The sequence below is a fragment of the Acomys minous genome, assembly GCF_964271855.1.
Source record: "Acomys minous genome assembly, chromosome: 8".
Lineage (NCBI taxonomy): Eukaryota > Metazoa > Chordata > Mammalia > Rodentia > Muridae > Acomys > Acomys minous.
In genome coordinates this window covers 46,351,701-46,373,890 of record NC_140489.1, presented here as the reverse complement: position 1 = coordinate 46,373,890, position 22,190 = coordinate 46,351,701, and the positions used below count along the sequence as shown (strand labels likewise).

Genomic DNA, 22,190 nt, shown 5'->3' with positions numbered 1-22,190 from the left:
CAAGTTTTATTAAATACTGACCAGGACATGGACACCGGCCTGGTCTATACCCAGGATTTCAAGAGTACAGCACCAAAGCACATTAGTCAGAGGCTCATAAAGGCAAAACCTACAAAGGCTTCGTACTTCCTGTCTTTGTCCAATCAGGGGCATGGGCATTGGGCAAGTGGGGCTTACAGGTTAGAGGTATTTCTGTTTTATAACTCTCTTGAGCACAGTAATTTACATTTAAAACCTAATGTTAGCTGACCCAGCCTACAGGGGGCAGTGCCATGACTGGGCAGGTTGTTTTGAGTTGCATAAGAAATCAGGCTGAGCAAGCCAGGAGTAGCAAGTCAGTAAGCAGCACCCTACCGTGCTCTCTGCTCCAGTTTCTGCCTCCAGGTTCCCTCCTTGCTTTCTTCTCAGTGATGGACTGTTACCTGGAAGTGTAAGATAAAATAAACCCTTTCCTCCCCAAGTTGCTTTTGCCAGCGGTGTTTATCACAGCAATTTAAAAAAAAACAAAAAAAACTAAGACATACCACTACCCAAGCTCTGATTTCCTCTATAGTGGCTTTATCTGCAGTCTCTCCTCTCCCAAGACTGCAACTATCAGTTCTAGGTTCTGCCTCTATAATCAGCAATCACTGCAGAAAGAAAAAAAAATTTTTTTTTTAATTTTCTCAGCAAATGCTTCAGAACCCCACCTCTGAATTTGCTGGCCTTGGCCACCTGCACACTTGTAAAAATGTCTAGGAGTGGTAATAATCTCACCAAACAAGTAGAGCAAAGGCTGATGCCCCAGTGAAAAATCAATATTTTAATGCAAGAACAGCAGGGATGGATGGGTGCCAAAGCGAGAGATTGGTGTGGTTTCTCTGATCTTCATGCCCACTCTTATATTTTTGCTTGCGAGCCTAGCCTTTAACGGCTGAGCCATCTCTCCAGACCTTCAAGCCCACTCTTAACATTGCGTTTCTTTGGATGTCGGGTTACATGGATTTAGGCAGAGTCACATAGATCATGAGCAACAGAGCCAAGATTTCCTAGTTTCTTCTTTATGGGTCTTTCCTCTCTACTGTTGCCTTCTTGGAATACATCACTTAATCGAACGTTGAGCCTGGGTAATATTTGCCTTTTTTTTTAATGTTGTCTTTAACGATGTGTTCCACCCACCGTATTTAACTTAAAGCAGTTCTAATACTTCATCTATCATCTTTGACGCTCCTTCAGTGACCGCCCAGAGTAAGAAAACCACATTCCTTCGGTGATAGTAACCCTCACTACACCTTAGCTCTCTGGGGAAACAAGTCAAAGCTTGACAAAGTGTAGCTTGCCTATCTACTTGGAAGGACTCCGAGCCACAGCCTAGCGATCCCATGAGCAAGGTAGGTGCCCTGTGTGCGGAGAAGCTCGGACCCGCCCCTCTATCCTTCTGTGGTGTATTTTTACCCTACAGCTTGATTAATAGTCTAGTCCAGGTCTCCCCTTGCGGGTGGCATGTTGCTCTCTCAACTTTCCCAGGCCCAGTGATATCCCCATGGACAGGTAGAGGCATGCACAAAAAATCTGGAGGCCTGCCCAAAGAGCATGTCTGCAGTTTGCAGCGGGGCAATGTAGCAATTACGTGAGTAATGTAGTGGCAAGTCTTCTATGAGAAAGCAAAGCTGGGAAAGGAGGGACTTCCTCCTGGGAGGAAGGGTGTTGGGTAAACTAACTCTTGCCTTGGAAGCCCATTTCCCCCCCTCTCTTTCCCAGATCCAACTTTTATCTCCCTAAACATCTTTTTTTGTTTTGTTTGTTTGTTTGTTTGTTTTTAATTCCTTCTCGCTGGTACTCAATAAGCCATGGAGAGGAAAGAGAAAGAAATGACTAGAAGTTTACAGTCTGCTTACTCATAGCAACTGAAAATTTCTTAGGTTCTGGTTCCGAGGGAGGGAGCTGAAGAATTCACCCTGGTGTCTGACGGGTTGGGAGCAGCGGCCAGGCTCCTGGTGGCTCCTGCAGCAGGTAGGACAAAAGTGGTTTATTCTTATGTTTTGCTTTGCACAAAGGATAGTCTGAGGACAGACTGAATGCTAAATGCCAGAGTACAGATACAGTCAGATGACCAAAGAGTGTATAAGCACTGTGGCTTCCTCCTGTGAAACACCAGCCGAGGAGAAGATTGCTTATTCTGCTGAGACCCTCTGGGCCACAAGTCTTCTCTGGACAGTTGTCCAATGTTGCAGGCCCAGCAGGCAAGACAGCAAGGAGCTCACATTTTAATGAACTGGTGCCTATGTTTTCTGAACTTTTCTCGTGCGTGTGTGTGTGTGTGTGTGTGTGTGTGTGTGTGTGTGTGTGTGTGTGTCCTGTCTGTGGGCACATGCACCGTTGTGAAGAACACTCTCACAATCACAGATGCTAATCTGAGCAAGTGGCACTTAATGTGTGCTTTTATAAAAGCCCGACAATGGCTTCTTGTAAGACACTATCATCTGTTCCCAAGAAGGAATCTGAGAGTCTGAGAAACATTAAGTAGGTGATGGTTCCATTAGCATCAGTTACAGGCTCAGCCCTCTGGGTCACAAAAGATATCGACACATTTTGGGTTCGTGCGCCTCTTTGTAAGGAATGTAACTCTGCGAAAGCAGGCGGCAGGCCATAAAACAAATTCGATGAGATGTTGCAGGGTTTGTCAGAACCAGGTCCCAGGTGCTGTAAAAGGAAAATATGATGCGTGGCTAAGAGGAGGAAGTTAACAAAGAGAAGGTGGGGAAGAACAAAATGGAATTCGGGAGACTTTTCAGGTCTCATTTTCCAAGGCAAACTAAGTAAGCTTCCGAGTCAGCAACCAGACAATTATCTCTCAGATACGATATTTTAAAATCTCATCCTCACGCCACTGTTTTGTAGTGGCTGCTGTTGGCCGTTGTATGAGACTGGGTGAGGGTGGGGAGAGGAGACAGCTGGCATACAGGGCTCCAAAAAGATGCCCAGTGCCCACGTCGCTTGGGGAGCACAAACACTAAAACTGGAACGGTGCAGAGGAGATTAGCCCAGCCTTTGCACACGGATGGCACACAAAGGGAGGCTGCTTCCTCTGTAAATGCTAGCCAGGGCCTTCTGGGTTTTAGACACTGGGTTAAACGCTCCGCTATGTATCTCTGTGTCCACGTCTCTATCTGCCTGTCTCCTACTTCTCCTCTTTAGTAACCCCTACCTACCTCTTATGACTGTGACCAACAAAACCGCAGTGGCAGTCTGGGTGCAGTTGCGGGAAGGAAGCTGGCTTGCACTGTCCAGGTAGGAATGGCATCTGATGAAAAGCAATAGCAGGCCCCAGGCTTGGCTCAATCTTTCTTAAAGTCCAGTTCTTGGTGGCCAGGCAATAGTGAGCGCTCTGCCATCGGACTTATATAGTGACCGTGAGTTCCACATTTCCTGGGAGAGAGCATTGCTCTTTATCTGAAAAGGAGGGACAAGACAGAGAAGGCACTGCTGCCCTGTGCCCCAAGACCCTCTTTCTGAAAAGAAGATTCTTTTCTGGTATCGCCTTAAGGTCCTTCTTTCCCGTTTTGGGTCATATCTGAATGCTTCTGGACTGAAGCAAGCATGGACCTTTCAGCCACTGCAGGCTGGAATGTCAGCTACATCTGCTGCAGACCAAGAGGCAAGCAAGGTTGATAGGCGTGACTGTGGCCTTGTTCCCAGCATGCACTCTTCCTTCTGACTCCCTCCCTCTATCTGCCTCCCCTCTTGCTTTGCTGTATCATCCCCTACTGGGGTGGGTGGGGTGGAGTCCCCACTTTGTCACTGGCAGTCCCTCAGCTCTGCCTGTCTTCCAGCTCATGCTGAGCAGACATCTTTCCCAAGGCTGTAAGACCCTGATCTTGTGTGTACTTTGCAATACGCTTGTGAGGCGGAGACTACCAATACCTGACGTTGTGAAAAGAAAAGAAATTGAGTCTTGCACCTGCTCGTGGGCGAGGTCAGATTGAAGTGGCTGCTGCAGAGCCTCCGCTGCAGCCTGCGATGAGAGACAGTTGAGCTGAGCATGAGAGCTGCCCAGGAGAAGATAGTAAAGACCCCAGGGGAGGGGCAGAGGCTGACGCCATCCCAGCCTGCTCAGCTCCGTTGTCCTCCATGAAGCCTCAGAAAAGGTCTGCTAGAGGCCACCAGGGAGACCAAAGGACTCACTCCACCACCTGTGGTGACTTTTCTCCACGGTGGTCTGTCATGTCTGCCTTTGAGGCCCGACATTTATCTTGGTCTCATTAATGAAGAAGCGCTGTGCAACTTGCTCTTTGCTTGCTACTGAAGGCCCCCACGGGCTCCTCAGGGATGGGATGGGGGTTTCTGCTTGGCCAGTGCTGGGAGTTCCAGAGACAGGCTCCAGCCATCAAAGGCCAGGTTTCCCAATGCCTGTTTGTCTCTTCTCTTGACTTTCAGCCTGTATATTTAACCCCTTGAAGGCCCAGGGGACTCTGTTCTGTTAAGTTCCACTTACCGCTCCCGTCAAGTGATGGAGATAATCTCCATGAAGAACTCAAGAACGAAGTCCCCGGGCTGCTTAGCCTTCCACTCCACGTGATACTAACCTAACGACGGCCTGGGCTCACTCGGGAGGCACGCACTCACATCTTGAACCTCTTCCTGCTTCCGATTCGTAGTCAAGTCTTTCCGGGATGTAGGCTTTTGTCTCTCATGGCTAGAGATGTCAGGGAAGGGCTCCTTCTTGTCTCAGTGCCAAGGCATTGGCTGTTGTTCTCACCCCAAGCCTCCACCTCCTTCAACATCTCAGAAACTGTGGTTATTGTGGGACTTGGCATGAATTAGTGAAATATAACCAGCTTTGATATTTGGCCTTAACTTTACATTTCAAAGGGTTTATTTTTTGCTGTGATGTTGTTGTTTTTGTTGTTGTTGTTTTAAAGAATGAGAGAATTGGAGATTTGAACAGAAAACTAGAGGAGATTAGTAGAAACTAGATAGTAGAAACCCATGAGAAGGGGCAGACACCGATGCCATTTCAGCTACTGAGTACCTACTGTGAGCCGAGCCCTCTACTAGACTCTTTACATACAAAGCAGCACTTCACCCTGACAGAGCAAGCAGAATAGAAGGACTGGAGGCAGAGGTAGGCTAGTCAGTGTGGGGACAGTGGAGTGCAAGTGTAGGTCACAGTTAACACTCAGAGTCAAACCTGCCTCTCCTACGGTGCCTTGATTAGAAACAGCTTCTCGGTGGACAGGGTCCTCCGATGGCTCGTCTCAGTCTGCACACCCCGGCACATAGATCCAGGTCACTTACTTGGTGGATGAGAAAGCTGAGAGTCAGGCACTTCCGGTCTGATGGAAACGGTAGCACTGATTCCACCTAACACATCTCGAGCACAGCTGGTTTCCTGGGAAACTGTGTGCACGTGAACAATTTTAACCTTCTGGATTCTGGTTAACCATAATCTCTTCATATAGCTTTTGGGTTTTTCCAACCTTGATCTTAGCAATGTGCTCACTCTATGTGCTGTACTTTATATACTATATTTGTTCATTTGTTCTACATTTATTGGCATTTCCTGAATTCCCTTTGGGGTCATTCTCCATTTTGTTGGACTCTCTTTGTTGTGCGTGTGTACCTATAGCCTGGACAGACTGACAGCTTTCCAAATAGCTTAGTTTGCTTCTACTTAGAGTAATAATCCATGTTTTACTCAGCTCTGTCTTCTCTCATTTTAACATAGACAAGAAAAGCCCGACCACATCCTTCAATAGTTTTCTCTGAAATGCCCTCAGCCAAATACCCACTCAAAATCTAACTTCCCCCAAACACTGCCAACTGAGCAAGTTAGCTGAGTTCTTTGCCCATTCATCACACTCATGAGAACGGCCTCTGACATTCCTATTTCCACCTAGAAGGGAACGGTCTCAGTTAGAGTTTCTATTGCTATGAGTAGACACCACACCATGACCAAGGCAACTCTTATAAAGGAAAGCGTGTAACTGGGGCTGGTTTACAGTTTCAGAGGTTTAGTCCATTGATGTCATGGTGGGGAACATGGCTGCACTCAGGCAGACATGGTGCTGGAGAGGAACTGAGAGTTCTACATCCGAATCTTCAGGCAGCAGGAAGAGAGTGAGACGCTATGCCTGCCTTGAGCATCTGAGACCTCAAAGCCCAACCCCAGTGACACACTTCCTCCAACAAAGCCATACCTATTCCAACAAGACCACAGCACTTAATGGTGCCACTCCCCATGAGCCTATGGGGGGACGTTTTCATTCAAATGACCACAGGAAGTTTGCCTTTCAGCATAGCCAGTCTAACCCTGATGATTTCTTCTAGATCCTGCTTCCAAATTAAGCCGTATACCTGACATACAATGAGACAGAGGCAAGCTTCCTGAATAGACGCCTCCATTCTGAAGGGGAAAGGGAAGCTGCAGCAGGGGCAGCCGGTCCATAGTGATTCTCAAATCTGTCTAGACATACGTGGTCAGGTGCCCCTACCCAAGCAGGCCTGGTTCCTTGAACAAGTCCTGGCTCATCACCTGGGTTCTTTATTCCACATTCTAAGATGTCATTGGTGAAAGAAGTGGCCTGTGTCTGCCGATCTATAGCACTCTCAGTGTGATTCCTGAGAGTGGAGAGTGGAGAGTCAAGAGGTTTCCTGTCAGGTTAACCTGTCGCTGCAGCCTAGTATGACATCTTTGACATCTTTGACATTGGTTGTAGGATTTCTACATCCCGTACCAAGCTGTGCATTCCACAAAGTTTGTACCCACAGTACTTTCGGGACAGGTCTCTCTGTACTAGCATTGGTCAAGAAAAGTATGCAGATCACAGATCGGAGCCACACATGCATGTTTAAAATTCTGATTACTACTTTGTGTAAGAATGTGTGTGTGAGCACGTGCGCGCGCACACACACACGCTCACGCGCACAATTCTAGAAATTCAGCCCAGGCCCTTGCTAGGCAAGCACTCTTACCATTGAATTGTACCCCACAACCCCCATGACATTTTATATTTTTGGTTGTAAGCCTAGCCTTTAACTGCTGAGCCATCTCTCCAGCCCAACATTTTTAAAAGCAATTATAGTAATATATTTCTATTATATTTCTATTATATTACTAATATAACCCAATATGTCTAATATATCATTTCAACAAGAAATCAACATAAACATTATCAGTATACTCTGTGGGTTTTTTTTTTTATTATTATATTACATTTTAAGGCTCCAGTGTTTATTTTTCACTTTGCCTCTCAGTGTGGGCTAGCCACCCTTCCACTGCCCAGGTTCACGGAGATAAAGGTTGGCACATTGGACGGACTGCTCGGGACTACTTAGGGTGGTCTTGGGTAGCGACTTCAGCAGCTCACTCCTCTCGGTCTCCAAGCACTGTTGCCATGACGTCATCCCTTGTATTGGGGATCTTTAGCTGGCTGGAGGAAATCAATACGGAGACCAACTTTGTCTTCTAGCAGCGCGTCCTGAGCCCTCCTTGATCACCCTTTTTAGACAGTCCCACAGATTTATTGTGCGGTTTTATTATGATGATTTTGTAAACTATGACGGGTGATAGTTTTGCTAGTTGTCTCGCTAATAAGGATTTCTCTTTTCCTGGTCTCCCATAACCCTCCCCCATCCGCCCTCTGCCCGCCAGCTGGTTCTGAGGCCAATGGCTCCTGTCGTAGATCCTTGGCCACTACAGCACTCATTCACTGATTTTTGTCTTAGTGACCAGTCACAGATCAACAAACAGCTACATTAGTGACTTCAAACAACTGTTTATAGTGACTGGCTCTTTTAACCCCTGCTGTCACTAGCCAGGCTTATTGTGTAGCTTCTTTAGGCTGGAAGGCCCACGGAGCGGCCTTGCTTTCCTGTAAGAACAGAGGCCAGGTGTGTGAGCACTTAGAAAGACTATTGGCAGTTCCTCTGGCCCAATTGGCCCACATGTGTCACATGATCAAGCCTAGCATCAGACACAGGGGCAGGGAAGAGCCCTGGTAGAATCTTCCAGTCCCTCTCTTATAGATGCGTTACACATTACTCACGATATCTAATATAAAACATTTCTTTTTTCAGTACAGGCAGCTTCCGACACAGACACCCGAATTCCAGTCCAAAGCTGCGGTAGCATGCGCATGCGCATGTGGCCTAGCCACAGTCCACAGGAACAGAGCTAAGCAGATGGGAGGCTTGCTGGGGATGTGACGAGTGACTAGGAATCACCGTGCAGTTGCTAATCCAGACTGTTCCCACCCACTTTCCATGCCGCGCTGTCAGTTGATAGTGTAGTGTAAGTGAGTGTAGCACGCAGCACGGGGTTTTGCCCCTCACAGAGGCGCCCCGCCGTCCCTTGGCTCACTCTCCGCAATGGCAGCTGAGCACATCGCTTTTCTGTGATAGAAAAATCAGTGACTTAGTATTAACGGGCAAGTGAGGGAAGAAAGAGGAATTGAGTTCTCAGCGCCCAGTTTTCCTCCTCACATTTTATGTTGGAAGTTCCAGGGCGTGATGGAATATCAGACTCCCCATGTAAAAGAAACCGGCTAAGATTTGCTCAGCATTTGTTAGGTGTCAGAAACTGCATAAAAACTGCTTGTTAACTTCTCAAGGCAGTCTATTACAGAGGAGGAAACAAGGCACAGAGAAACTAGTTAACTACCTGAGGTCACACAGCAAACAAGAGAGGGAGGCGGAATACAACCTGCATTCCCATCCCACAGCTGCTGACTGCTGCGGGGAGCAGGCCACCTCATAGACTCTTTTCAAAAGTTTGCTCCTTTAGGCTTTCCGTACAAAGTTTTTCTAGGCCCCTGACTTCCATCTGGGGAACTGGTCTCTAATCAACCCCTCCCCCTCCTCTTTCTTCTAGTTTATTTCACTTGAGTCTCATATCTGAACTGAGCTTGCAAAGTCAAAAACATCCTAATGTCTTGTGGAAATAATGGCTTGGTGGCCCTGAGCCTGCCTGGAGAGCATGCTGTGTCTAGGACGGCCTCTGCAGGGCTCCCGCCACTCTGGGAGAGAACCCACAGCACCGGACGGAAATGGACCGGTTCTCTTATTACACATCAGGATTGATGATGCGTGAAAGAGCCAGGCTGCCGGGAGAGGGAAAGAAGCCGCTGGCCTTCACTACTAAGTCTTTTCAAACCTTCCCTAATGCTTAGGCAGTTTCGCCAGGTACAGGGCACAAGTGGGCAAGACGTAAATTCAGGTGGAAGAATATGGTGTAGCGTGCGTGCAGAGGGAACCATTTGGGTGGAACAAGGCCTGGGTGGCTCCATCATTTTAGATTCAGTCTTATTTGTCTGAACACAGCCAAGCCAAGCCATGCAGCACAGACTGTACTAGTCCACTTTTCTTACTGTAATGAAATACCCACACCAGAATAACTTTATAAAGAAGCGAGGTTCAGTCACATCACCATTTGGGGAATTCGAGAGCGTGGCCCTGGCTTTGGCTAACTAAGCTCTGGTGTGGGCTCATGGCTGTCACATCATGGCAGAAGCACAGGTGGTGAGCCGAGATCATGGAGCACAGTGAGAAGCTACAGAGAGATTCGATCCCTCTGATTACCTGGAGATGTGCACTCCCAACAACCCAGACTCCTCCCATTAGGGCTCACTCACACTGTAGGGGTCCTACAACCTCACCTCCTACACCACCGGAGGACCAAACCTCCAGCACAGGATCCTCTGGAGAAGACAAAGCTTTTCGCAGCCACAGCAAAGGCTCTGGGGAAGCTGGCTGGCTAACCAGGGTGGCTGGCTGGTACCCAGCAGGCTCCTCTTTCTCTTTTCAGTGCATAAATCATCAAACGGTGTGGGCTTTAGCATCGTGCTACATACTGAATAAGAGCCTGCAAATAGAAACTCTGAATCTGTTCGTGCCGTCTCCTTCTGTCTTGTTTGGGGTGTTTAGATCATTTCCGGTCAGTGCCTTGGGCATTTATAGCCAGAAGCGCTTCAGAGCAGTAGCTGTCATTTCTCTCGGGTAACTTCACTTTAGTAAGAGAAGCCATTTAGTCCCGTCTTCTGCGTTATCTTATCCGTGGGGTCGTGACACATCCTCTGCATCACTTTTCTATGCAGCTCAGATTCCTAGTTTATTTTCCAACTTACGTCTAATTAAACCCATATTTGTGAGGGGGAAGGCCATGCAGGCTGCGGAAGTGCATCTCTCATGGGCCTTCATACCATCTTAATTAGATGACTTCCTTTCTAGCCAAACTCTTATGCAAATGACATGGGTTTTCTTCTCTCTACTTTGGCTTTCAGAGGAACCTCCATGGAGACTCGTTCTTGACAGACTGACAGCAAACAGAGGCATCTACTCTGAAGCGGTGTGTGTGGGCAACACTCCTACTGGAGTCTCCGTAGGACCAGGTAGCAGGCAGGCATCTCTCCTTTGTCCCTTCAGAGAGAGAGATGGTCTAACAAGAGCGCGGACAGGCATGAAAGAAGCCCGTGCTATTTTGAGTGAGGCCACAGTAGGTGTTCACAGTCTGGAGGTGAGCTGCAATGTCAGCTACTGAAAAAAAAACGGCAGCTGAGAGCTGTCAGTCAACCACTGTTTTCAGCACCACACTCAAGGCAATTTTCTTTTTCGATAAAGATTTATTAGGCTGTTGGAAAGAACAGAGCGGACTACTCTTGCCCAAATTTGTTTTTACAATGTTTCTATTTGAATTTAGACAGTAGCTGCCAGTTGCCTGAATTGAGTCACTCAAATCCTAGCTGAGAAGCCCATGGGCCAGTGGCACCTGCAGCCTCTCCTTCCTCTTTGGGTCCTGTGGCTTAACCCTGCTTTTGGGAGCCTGTTCACTGATGAAGCTCAGTCTTATGGCTCAGACGGAAGCCAGGAATCCTTCTGCCGGTGGCTGACACATCTGTAGCTAGGAGGCAAAACACGCTCCCAGAGTCACCACTGAGTGTTCGCCATGCACAGGACAGTTCATTATGCTAACCAAAATATTTTTACTTCTTAAATTTGTTTCTTGATCTTATAATAATTATACCATTCCCCCTTCTGTTTATCTTTTCAACCCTCCCCATATCTATCCTTGCTCTCTTTCAAATCCACAGCCTCTTATTTCACTAATTGCTAAAAAACATTTACAATAGAGTAAATATTTTAATTCTTTACATGAATTGGCTATGCGTGGTCCATTTCTTTTTGTTTGCTTGTTTGTTTGTGTTTGTTGAGACAGAGTTTCTCTGTGTAGCCCAGGCTGTCCTGGAACTGGCTCTGTAGACCAGGCTGGCCTGACACTCAGGTGCTCCTACCTCTGCTTCCTAAGAGCTGAGGTTAAAGGCGCGTACCACTCCACCTGATTGTCCATTCTTTTTCTAGGCACTTCTAAGAGAAGGAAAAGGATTCAGAGGTCAGAGACAAAGACAAAGGCTGTGCCTAGAATATAATTCACTAAGCCCAGATTAAGGCATAACTGCCTGTGGAAGCTGGCATGTAGCCGCAGAACTTTTGGTAGATTCTGAGTGGCAACTAACTCCCTTGTCTGTGTACAGCCCCTGAGTCTCCCCAGAATTCCAATGTATATTTAGTTTCCTTTGTAGGTATCCACTGAAGCCCAGTTGATTCTCTAAAAGCCATAACACAGACACACACACACACACACACCTGTCTTCCACAGCCTCAGTCACCCTCTTCCTTTCCACGTCTCCTTAAACTTCTCATTTCCCTACTAGTCACCACCCCCACAGACTGCACCTCAGGTTTCACTGCTCCCCACTGCCCCACCCTCCTCCCCACTCTGTCCACACTGGCAGCCCTGGCAGTCTCTCTTTCCCTCGTTCTTCCTGCCTTCATCTCCCTCTTTTCCTCAATAACTCAATAATTCCTCCATACACCTGCCAAAACTAACTCTGCAGACCTCGAGCTGATGAACTTTGTTCCAAGCCTTGGGTCCTAGTTAGGACTCTGTTACTGTGACAAACACTGTGACCAAAGGTAACTTGGGGAAGGATTTACTGGCCTTACACACCCCAGTCACAGTCCATCACTGAGGGAAGTCAAGGCAGGAACTCACACAGGGCAGGGCTTGGAGACAGGAACTCACGCAGAGCCATGGAGGAGTGTTGCTTACCGGCTTGCTCTCTGTGGCTCACTCAGCCTGCTTTCTTATACCACCCAGGACCAAGGTGGCCCAAGGCTAGCACTGCCCACAGTGGCCTGGGCCCTCCCGCATCAATAATTAATCAAGAAAATGCTCCCATAGACTTGCCCACAGACCAACTGGATAGAAGAGTTTTCTCAATTGAGATTCCTTCTTCACAGATGACTCTAGTTTGTGTTAAGGTGACAAAAAGAAAACACACACACACGCACATGCACACGCACACGCATACACACACCAAAACACCGCACGCTCTGCCTCCAGTACTCTGCCGTAGCTACAGCAAAAGTCTAAACTCTATGGTGTGCTCTGTAGAACCATTCTTCATCAGATCTCATTTAGTCACCCATTACCTCCCCTCGAAGCTCAAGGCTTAGTGGCTTTGCTGAACCTCTCTTCTGTGCGTTAAGTATTATTTCTGCACTTCACTCTCCACCATTCCATAAAGCAGTCATGATCATTTTCCCCCTCTCCAAGCTCCCTCTGCAGCCCCCGGGGACTGACCCTCAGTCACTCCCCACAGAGCAGCTCCTGTGGCTGTGGTAGCATATTTAGAGCAGTGCCTACTCACAGGCGGTATTCCATCAATGTTTATGGTTGCAGGAGAGGAGTGTGAATGAAATACGGGCTTCAGGAGATGATGGAAGACACCAGAAAAGAGGCAAGAAAATACTGAACACCAGGTTAAAACAGCAAATATGATGTGTCAGAACCATCAGAGCAGAAAGGGCTGAGGGGACTTATAATGTCTGTGCTGAGGAGGAAAGACTCATGATGCCTGTGCTGAGGAGGGAGGACTCATGATGCCTGTGCTGAGGTGGGAGGACTCATGATGCCTGTGCTGAGGTGGGAGGACTCATGATGCCTGTGCTGAGGTGGGAGGACTCATGATGCCTGTGCTGAGGTGGGAGGACTCATGATGCCTCTGCTGAGGTGGGAGGACTCATGATGCCTCTGCTGAGGAGGGAGGACTCATGATGCCTATGCTGAGGTGGGAGGACTCATGATGCCTGTGTTGAGGTGGGAGGACTCATGATGCCTGTGCTGAGGTGGGAGGATTCATGATGCCTGTGCTGAGGAGGGAGGACTCATGATGCCTATGCTGAGGTGGGAGGACTCATGATGCCTGTGTTGAGGTGGGAGGACTCATGATGCCTGTGCTGAGGTGGGAGGACTCATGATGCCTGTGCTGAGGTGGGAGGACTCATGATGCCTGTGTTGAGGTGGGAGGACTCATGATGCCTGTGCTGAGGAGGGAGGACTCATGATGCCTGTGTTGAGGTGGGAGGACTCATGATGCCCTGCTGAGGAGGGAGGACTTATGATGTCCGTGCCGAAGAAGGAGGACCACAGCAGCGATGTTTCCTGGGGGCGGGGTTCTGGATGCTGGCAGGGAGTTTGCATAGAGGAATTTTGACATGATGCATCAAAGTGTTTAAAAAGATGACAGCATTTGAACCTGGCACTTATCTTAGGAAGAATTCCTCTAAAAGAAAACATCTAACCAGTATTTAGTGGTGTTTATATAAAGAGTTTAGTTTATATCAACAGTAACCTAGTAACACAGGCAATGCCCAACTACAGGCAATTGATTAAATAAACTAAGCACATTTTTGCCCTGTTAACCAGTCATCAAAAGTTATAATACAGATATACATTTAGAAGCATGGAAGAGTAATATTTATTATATAGAAGAATATATATGTATAAATATATGTATATATATATATGTATATATGATTTCACTTAAAAGTAGCAGCATAGAAAAAGCCTAAGGAATAGATACTATAATGTTACCAATATTATTACAAGCTGGTGGTGGTTTTTTACCCTTTTATCTTCTGAATTTTTGAAATTATAAAATATTACTTACATAACCAGAGAGGAGGGAGGGAGGGATGGAAGGAGGGAGGCAGAGGAGCACCAGCCTATGAGGCTGTTTCCATTAGGGGAAAAAGCAGAGACAGCACAAGTCATAGCCACCTGGCTGTCTCATCCAGAATCCCAGTTCCCAGCTTTGCAGTAGCCTCAGGGCAGCCTGGCTGATGTGGACACTTAGGGCAGCAGAGAGGTAGTGATGCTCAGTACTTCTAAAATCCTAGCTAGTCAAGGATCCATGTGGGGACATTTGAAAGATACTAGGGGCTATAGCAACTGGTGACTCTGAATAATTCGTGACCATAGGTCTTTTCAAAATTCTACTATAAACGAAAATCATTTAAAGATCTCTCTGAGAGATGTCAGTGTGTCTGAGCTCACATAGAGTGAGGCAGCTGACAGCAGCTCCAAAGACTGGTGACCTCTTCTTCCCCCAAAGACTGGTGACCTCTTCCTCCCCCGCTAGCTTGCCCACCAACGCAGTCAGCTCATAAAGCCTGCTAGTTTCCACTCGGTTTGAAGTACTGCAGAATGTTTGTTGAAAACACAGCCCAGGGGAAGCCAAAAGGAGCAAGCTGGCATTGCATGAACAGTGCTGAGGGAAGGTGCAGATGTGTAGCTCCACATTGCCTCTGGATCATTCTGTAAACCTGGAGGCCAGACATGAAGCGAAGAGACTCCCTTGGTGCTGAGAGCAGGCACTTTGCCCTCCAAGCCGTTCTGTATAGCCCACGGCCAGCCATGAGAGCCACCGCGTCTCCCACTATTCCTGTCCCTATGGTGTGCCCATGTGAACTCCATCTCGGGACACTAGAGCCACATTCCATGCCCCTTGGTTCCTCAGCCCTACTAGCAACTGTCGCTGCGGCTAGAGAAAGCTACTATCTTGAGGAGGTGCTCCTACGCACGTAGCCTGCTGGGTAACCCACACTGGCCCTGCCTGATGCCACACGCTACATCCTCCCTGACCTCCTGCCTCTTCATGTGCTCTTCCACCCCGCTTTGGCTGCTCGGACTCATAAATCTAGATGCTCCCCGAAGCTGGCAGCAGCAGCAGTTTAGCCAATCTGTCCCTAGAGCAAATTGCCTGGGAATTCTGCCAGCACCTAAGGAAAACCTGGCCTGTGAGGAAGGAACGAAGCGCTCTCGCTCCTAACCACAGAGGACACATCCGTGGATCCCTGTCCTTTTCCCACAGTTCCTCACTCTCAAGTCCCCCCTTGTTCCCGAAGCCTGCTAGAGTGGGGAGCAAAGACTCGAACAGGTAGTATAGGCTACTGTCCAAATCACAGGGAAAAGTCAAGTAAATGGTCCAAAATAATGGCCCAAGTTTTCAAAAGGCATTACTAGACAGAACAGATGAGAGATAATGAACCAGTCTGTCTGGGAAGCTTATTTCAGCCCACTATGGGCACTCCATTCCCCTGCTCCCTGCCCCGCCCACTTCCCAAAGCAAATAGTCCTCTGAGTTACATCTTAAAGCAAACTATAATTAAATCCTCTTGCCTACAAGGTTGATTTCTCTATGATGTTTCTGAGCTAGTTTTATTTTTTCCCTGCCTCAACTTGTCCTTTCACTTAGGCCTTTCTCTCTCTCTTCCCACCCCATTCTTTAGACCTGGTTTTTCCTCTTACTTGCCCACATTCCTGATTGAAACCGTGAACTGAGGCTGGCAGCCATCATATGACTACAAAAGACCAAGACTTACAGGTTTTTTAAAAAAGTCCTTTGAAAAAGCCAAGGTGGAGAGATGACTCAGTGGTTAGTGCATGCTGCTCCTCCAGAGGGCCTGCGTTTGCTTCCCAACACCCAGATCAGTTGGCTCATAACCACTGTGATTCCAGCTCCAGGAAATCTGATTCCTCTTGTTCTCTGCCGGAATGCATGCATGTGCACACACATACATACACATTTTTTTTTAAGTCAAGCATAGATGAGGGATATCCTTCTAGTAATAAATCCAAGAAGTAAAAACCTTCACATATTGTCTATCATTATTCTAAATGTTTGTGTAAGCCCTTGTCTGGAGTTGCCTCTGAGGGTAGTTTACAGGGCATAAAAGAAACTCAAAACCAGGATTTTCTTCCTCTCTTTCTTTCTTTCTTTCTTTCTTTCTTTCTTTTCTGTTCTTAATTCTTTTCTTCCATCAGGCTTGATTCTAAATTACAAATTTTAATGGGAAAAGAATAAAATATTCTAGAAGGATGAAGATTGGCCACCAGTAACAATATACATATGTGTAAACCCCAAGATAGTCCACGTGGAGATGCTCCAAAATAATTTTTCCAAACCAGAGCAACATAGTTGCTCTGAAGAAGTTATACACAGAGAAGTCCTTCAGTTGGTTTCCTTCCTTCCTTCCTTCCTTCCTTTTTTCTTTCTTTCTTTCTCTTGTTCCTTCTTTCTTTTTTTCTTTTTCTTTTTCTTTTTCTTTTTCTTTTTTTTATGAGACAGGGTTTCTCTGTGTAGCCTTGGCTGTCCTGGACTAGCTTTGTAGACCAGGCTGGCCTTGAACTCACAGCAGTCTGCCTGCCTCTGCCTCCCAAGTGCTGGGATTAAAGGAATGTGCCACCATGACCAGCCTCAGCTCGTTTTGTTTAGTTCAGAAAAGTCAAATGTCACTTTAAATCCCTGCTGCTCAGTCTGTCCCAGCACCAAACTCATCACGCAATTAATTCTACCAGCTCTGTGAGGACTCTAGGGCTTGGAGAGGTCCTTTCCTGCCATGAGGCTGGCTGATAAAAGAGCATCATAGAGACTAACACCCTCAGGCAAAGCATAAAGCTCCTCATCATGGAAATTCTGCAGAGTAAAATGATAGATTTCAAATTGGGGGTGTGTGGTCATTCCTTGGCAGCACTTTCTGTCAGCTTTAGAAGGCACAATTGGCCTGTGTGAGAGATCCGAGGAGCCTGTCTGTCACTGTTTTATAGGTGGAAAAACTGAAACAAAAAGATGTTAAGGTTTTTGGAACAAGAAAGAATAGCTAAGCCGGGCGTGGTGGCGCACACCTTTAATCCCAGCACTCGGGAGGCAGAGGCAGGCGGATCGCTGTGAGTTCGAGGCCAGCCTGGTCTACAAAGTGAGTCCAGGACAGCCAAGGCTACACAGAGAAACCCTGTCTCAAAAAACTAAAAAAAAAAAAAAAAAAAAAAAAAAAAAGAAAGAATAGCTAAAGTGGGATTTGTGTTGCACATTACAGTTTTCTGTGTAGACATCTTCTCTTCCCAGTCATAGTACTTCACAGTGTGTGTTTGCGTAGGGATCACATGACCCTCTCCATCACTTTGTTCCTCTTCTGCACAGGCCTAGAAATGAGGAGCATTCCATCTGGGGCCTCACCTCCGCGGTAAGTCAGTCTTTGAAAACTAGCCGTAGCATCCTTTAAGTTCCCCACCTTTAAAGAGCTGCCCAGCGCTGGGGTGGTAGACAGTCATTAGGCATTCTAAAATGGGGTGTGTTGTGGCAATTTAATTAGTGTTTATAAAGTACTGAGAGATCCTCAGATGAAAGGTGCTCAACCAAAAACCAATTATCCCAGGGCCCTTCCCACGGTCCTGCTTCAGATTTGAAGGCCAAAGTGAGAGGAGCTGAGTCGGAGTCTGGGAAGGCCAGGAAACGAATTTAAGCTGTGGGACCTAGACCTGTTGAGCAGAGTGAAGGTTTATTTTTGGTTGCTGGAAAGCTGCTGTGAATCACAGCATCCTCAGGAGACAATGTCCTATCATCCATCAAGCCAGCCACTGGGGAATTTTCTGCCTCAGCAACTCCTTGTCCTCCAAGCTTTGCTCTGATAGCTGGTGTAATACTTCATTTCTCTCTCCCTACCCCCTCCTCCCAAAGATGGTTCAAAAGAACTGAAGTATTTAGGCAACACAAATTGTTGGGATTGAGTAGCTGGGTGGGGGGTGCCTCTAGAATACCCTGTGTGACTGCTCTCTTCTCCCATTGTGCTGCCCATTACACTCTGGCCATGAGGATGGAAAATAAGCCAAGATTGGGGCTCAATAATGAGACCACTGTAGCCCCCTGATATTCAGATGGCTCCCGTCTTCACAGCTGCAGTGTGTCCTGGGACTGACCATGGTGTTTAGAAGGGTCTGTTTAAAGATGAACGGGGCCAGGCACTGTGGCCCACACCTGTAATCCCAGCACTCAGGAGGCAGAGGCAGGCGGGTCTCTGTGAGTTCAAGGCCAGCCTGGTCTACAAGGTGAGTCCAGGAGAGCCAAGGCTACACAGAGAAATCCTGTTTTGGAAATCAATCAATCAATCAGTCAATCAATCAATATGGGAAGCTTTCCACTGACGCTCTTTCCAAGTAGGAGCATCCTAAAGGAGGATCTCTAGGCATGGCTCTCCCAAAGAGTCCCAAAGCGACTGTCTTAGGACCAACTGAGAGGACTTAGGATCCTGCAGGCAGAGGCTGCATTTTAATCCACTTCCCAGGGTTCTCTGCATTGGACCAGTCCCCTGACTGGCTCTGTGATAAAACTGGTCTGAAGTGAAGATTTGGTCCAAACGACCAGTTCTGGTTTTCTGAAGAGAGAGGGGTCAATGTTCACAGCTGGCAGCTTAGGTCCCTGCTGCCTTGATTAAGAAAAACTTACCAGTCAGTAATCAGGGGTCACCAAGAGACTAATTCCCCTGGCCCCTCCTCTTTTCCAGTCCATACTCCTGTAAAGTACTGAGCACCCAGTAAGACTGCCCTGTGCCCGACTTCTTATTGCTATGGCTTTAAGGTCTACAATGTAACATGGTTAGTTCTGTGAGTGGTTCAAGACAAATTCCTATATCCAAGGGTACCTGGAACTCATCTGACCAGTGAGTGCTCTTGGTGACACCCTGGACCTTCACATTCTTAAACTAAGGCAGGATTTAAATATCATTAGGATCTCTGCTGACTCAGGCCCAGGGTTGTTTACCATCCAGCTTTAGCAGCTGGGCCTTGGACTTGGCTCAGGCCCCTTTGGAACTCTACCTTGTCAGCCTTTTGTGCTTTTTGTGCCCACCTCATCTCATTGCACCTGATCAAGACGTGTTTCCAGTGGAGGCCCTGACACCTCTTTGGGCCTCTTAAGGCAAATAGCCTATCTGCTTTCCCAGTTCCCACACCTGTAGGACCCAAGCAATGGAGCACCAACTGACCATGGGATGTCATGGGCGTCACAGATCTATCTCTCCCAAGCTCTGGGGATTTTATTTGTGACTTAGAGAAAGTTAATTCTTACATTGCTGGGCTCATATAGCATGCTGCTACTTGTCTAATGTGTCATCTTGTGCCACCACATGCCTGATGTCCCTGTTATCACCCCCTCTTTGTCGCCATGTCTCCTCCTCGCGTCACTCCTTGTCTCATAGCCAGCTTAGATGAAGGGTCTCCCAAGGAGACCACAGCTAGGGAAGAGGCAGCAGCCTCAAAATTCTCCCCCGACCCTAGCACATTCTTCAAAAGTGACCTTTCTTTTAAAATGTTTAAGACAAAATGTTAGTGTGGTCAGTTTTTAACACTATGATAAGAGAGACAGGAAACAGATGAGATACATGATAAATAAAGAAGATACCCTGGGTAATGCCTTTTAAAATTTTTTAACTTGTTTTCTCAATTGATGGTAGAGGTGTTCCAATACAGCCTCCGTTCCTGGATTTGTTAGCTATGATACCACTTTCCTGGATTGTGCTGTAAGATTGAAGTAAGTGGAAACCCATCACAGGTTGGTCCGTGCTCCCCATTCCTCAGTGGTCCAGTTCTTATAAATTATCTGCTCCTTGATTCCAATTTTCAGGAAATCATACCACCCGTCTCTGTTCCCATTACCCAGATCACAGGTCTCTTTGGTACCTGTCCTGTCTCAGCTGATTCCAGAACACAGCCGAGTCCCCCGCTACTGCTCAGACCTTCCTCCCTCGCTAGTCCCTTGGCCCAGTTGCAGGAACTCATTCTCTATCACCAGTTACACACACTTCCTACCTCTGACCTTCAAAATACCGGATGCTCAATGGCTGGACTCCATGTGCGTGCTCGGCTTGCTGCGGGCAAGAGCATCCTGGTCTGCGGACCTCTACTGTTCCCCTGACCTACCTCCCACCGCCTGCCTTGCCCCTCGGTGGCAGCTTTGCCTCCTCCTTGCTACGTGGCTTGACAGTGTCCAGCTGTAGCCAGGACCCCACCTGCAGAGAATAAACAGTCAACGTTACAGAAAGAACATCTTCAGGAGGCGGGAAAATGAGCTGCTGCAAGGTTCCCAAGGGCATCTGTCCATTGGTTGCACGAAGCTGTACTGAGGATAGCCACCCGGGAGGCTGGATTTTCACCACTGAATACTAGACTCTGTGTATATCAATTCCTAAGTTGCTGGGGTCAGATAAAATGCTGTATGTCTACCATCTCTTCTTGCGCCACCACGTGCAGCGTGCTCAATAACATGGCCTGATGCCAGCGTGAACCAGTAAAAGTTGACTCGGAAGAAAGCCAGCTGCTAATACAAATAGACTATGAGAAATTTCAGCAAAGTGAGGCTTAAGGGGTTCAAGCTGCTTCGCGGTGTTTACAATCGTTATGCAAAAAGGACTCTAAGGTAATATGGGGTACGCGCTAGCTTGATTCTGTTCTGGTCCCCAGTCCTAAATACGTTTGGCTAATGCGAGATTTTACTTATCTCTGGGCCCTGTGTCAGAGGCGTGATTATATGCGGTGGTGTAGAGGTTGTGGAAAGCGCCGACAAGGTACATGGAGGAACCTGGGTGTTTTTTTTCCTGTGAAAAAATGTGTCCACTGGTTGACCCCTTGCCTGGAATTCCATTTTTAAATGAGTAGACACAACTGTTATAGGTCCCAAGAGCCCCTTTAAAACAAACAAACAAAAAACAACATGTTCCACTCGCTGCGCTGATAGATTCTCTATTCGAAGGGATTTCTTTCTTCCAGTTAGCTTAGCTATCCGGGCAATTAGACACAAGACATGTTCATATTCGTTGGGGACCAGTGAGAAGAAGGAATGCTTGCATGCATTGACTAAAGTGAGCAGCGCCCTTAACACAAAGGCAGCAGAAATGAGAGGGAGCTGGGGCAATGAGAAGCCAAAACAGTAAAAATGGCATCTCCCGTGACGCCTGCAGAGAGAACACTGAGGGTATGTGTGTGTGTGTGTGCGCGCGCGCGCGCGTGTGTCTTGGTTGGTTGAAGAGGACAGAGGAGGTGAATTCTTAATTTGTATTTAACTATATTTACAACTCTTTAGAACTCTGTCATCTTGGAAATGTTTTTTAAAGGAAAAAAGAAAGTGCTTATACCTCCCTACAAACAGGCAAAATGAACTAATTCTTAACATCAGATACATTTGAAAAGCCCAGGGCTTAAAACTCCTTTTGGTTTTTGTTGTTGTTGTTGTTTTGTTTTGTTTTGTTTTGATTGGCACATGGAATAAATTGTTCCAAATTTAACATTTAAAGGGGAACAAAGTATCCGATTGTACAAATGGTTTGACAAGATGGAGAGTCCCTGAGCAAAGGAAGATAAATGGATTTATAATGGCATTCTAATCTTCTCCGTTGGAAACATCCTCTTGCCTCCTTCAGCCCAGACCAATGGTTAAGTTAAGAGACAGTGATGTCAGCCTAGAACTTGGCCAGGTGACCACCAAGTGCCCGGATTCTAAAGGATCTTATCAATTTGGCACCAAATCATAATGCCATTCTCAATTCTGTCCTTACAGATGTTCTAATATGATAATATTATGAACGTTGTAGTTTGCTTTAGCTATTATTTGTTATTGTTTTTTAATGCCCAAAATTTAGACCAGGGACATAGCAGGGGTGACTAAGGTAACAATCCATAATTGGTAAACTCCTCCTCGGAATTACACCTTCCAATGATTTGTTTTAAAAGTTGACCACCTGGTTTGGCTGTTTCCATGCATAGAAGGCAGCTCTCCCCTGAGGAGTTTGCTGGAAGACAGGCTGGGAGCAGTAAAGACTCCCAGTCCAACAAGTTGGAATCGAAGCTCCAAGTTCTTTCTGTTCAGAGAATGCTCCTCACCCCACACAGATACAAAGGTCCCTAATGCAGCACTAATGAAAAGAACTGTTTTTCTTTCAAGCAGCTATTATAAAATTCAATAAGAATGTGGAAATATATTGTTTAAGCAATAGAACTTTAATTGTATTTTTCTCAACCATAGCTGTCTAACATGGAAGGA

General features: G+C 46.9%; 1 protein-coding gene across 2 annotated transcripts in view; it reads left to right on the top strand.

Moving 5' to 3' along the window:
* The first annotated feature begins 227 nt into the window (after window positions 1-227).
* Window positions 228-22,190, top strand: part of LOC311603310 (uncharacterized protein) — a 139,166-nt gene continuing 117,203 nt past the window's right edge. For both annotated transcript variants that reach the window (XM_084792342.1, XM_084792343.1), the window contains exons 1-4: window positions 228-1,370; window positions 1,902-1,992; window positions 3,575-3,646; window positions 10,260-10,367. In XM_084792342.1, the coding sequence (XP_084648468.1) occupies window positions 1,362-1,370; window positions 1,902-1,992; window positions 3,575-3,646; window positions 10,260-10,367 (280 nt within the window). In that variant the 5' untranslated portion in view covers window positions 228-1,361. The remainder of the gene's footprint in view (window positions 1,371-1,901; window positions 1,993-3,574; window positions 3,647-10,259; window positions 10,368-22,190) is intronic.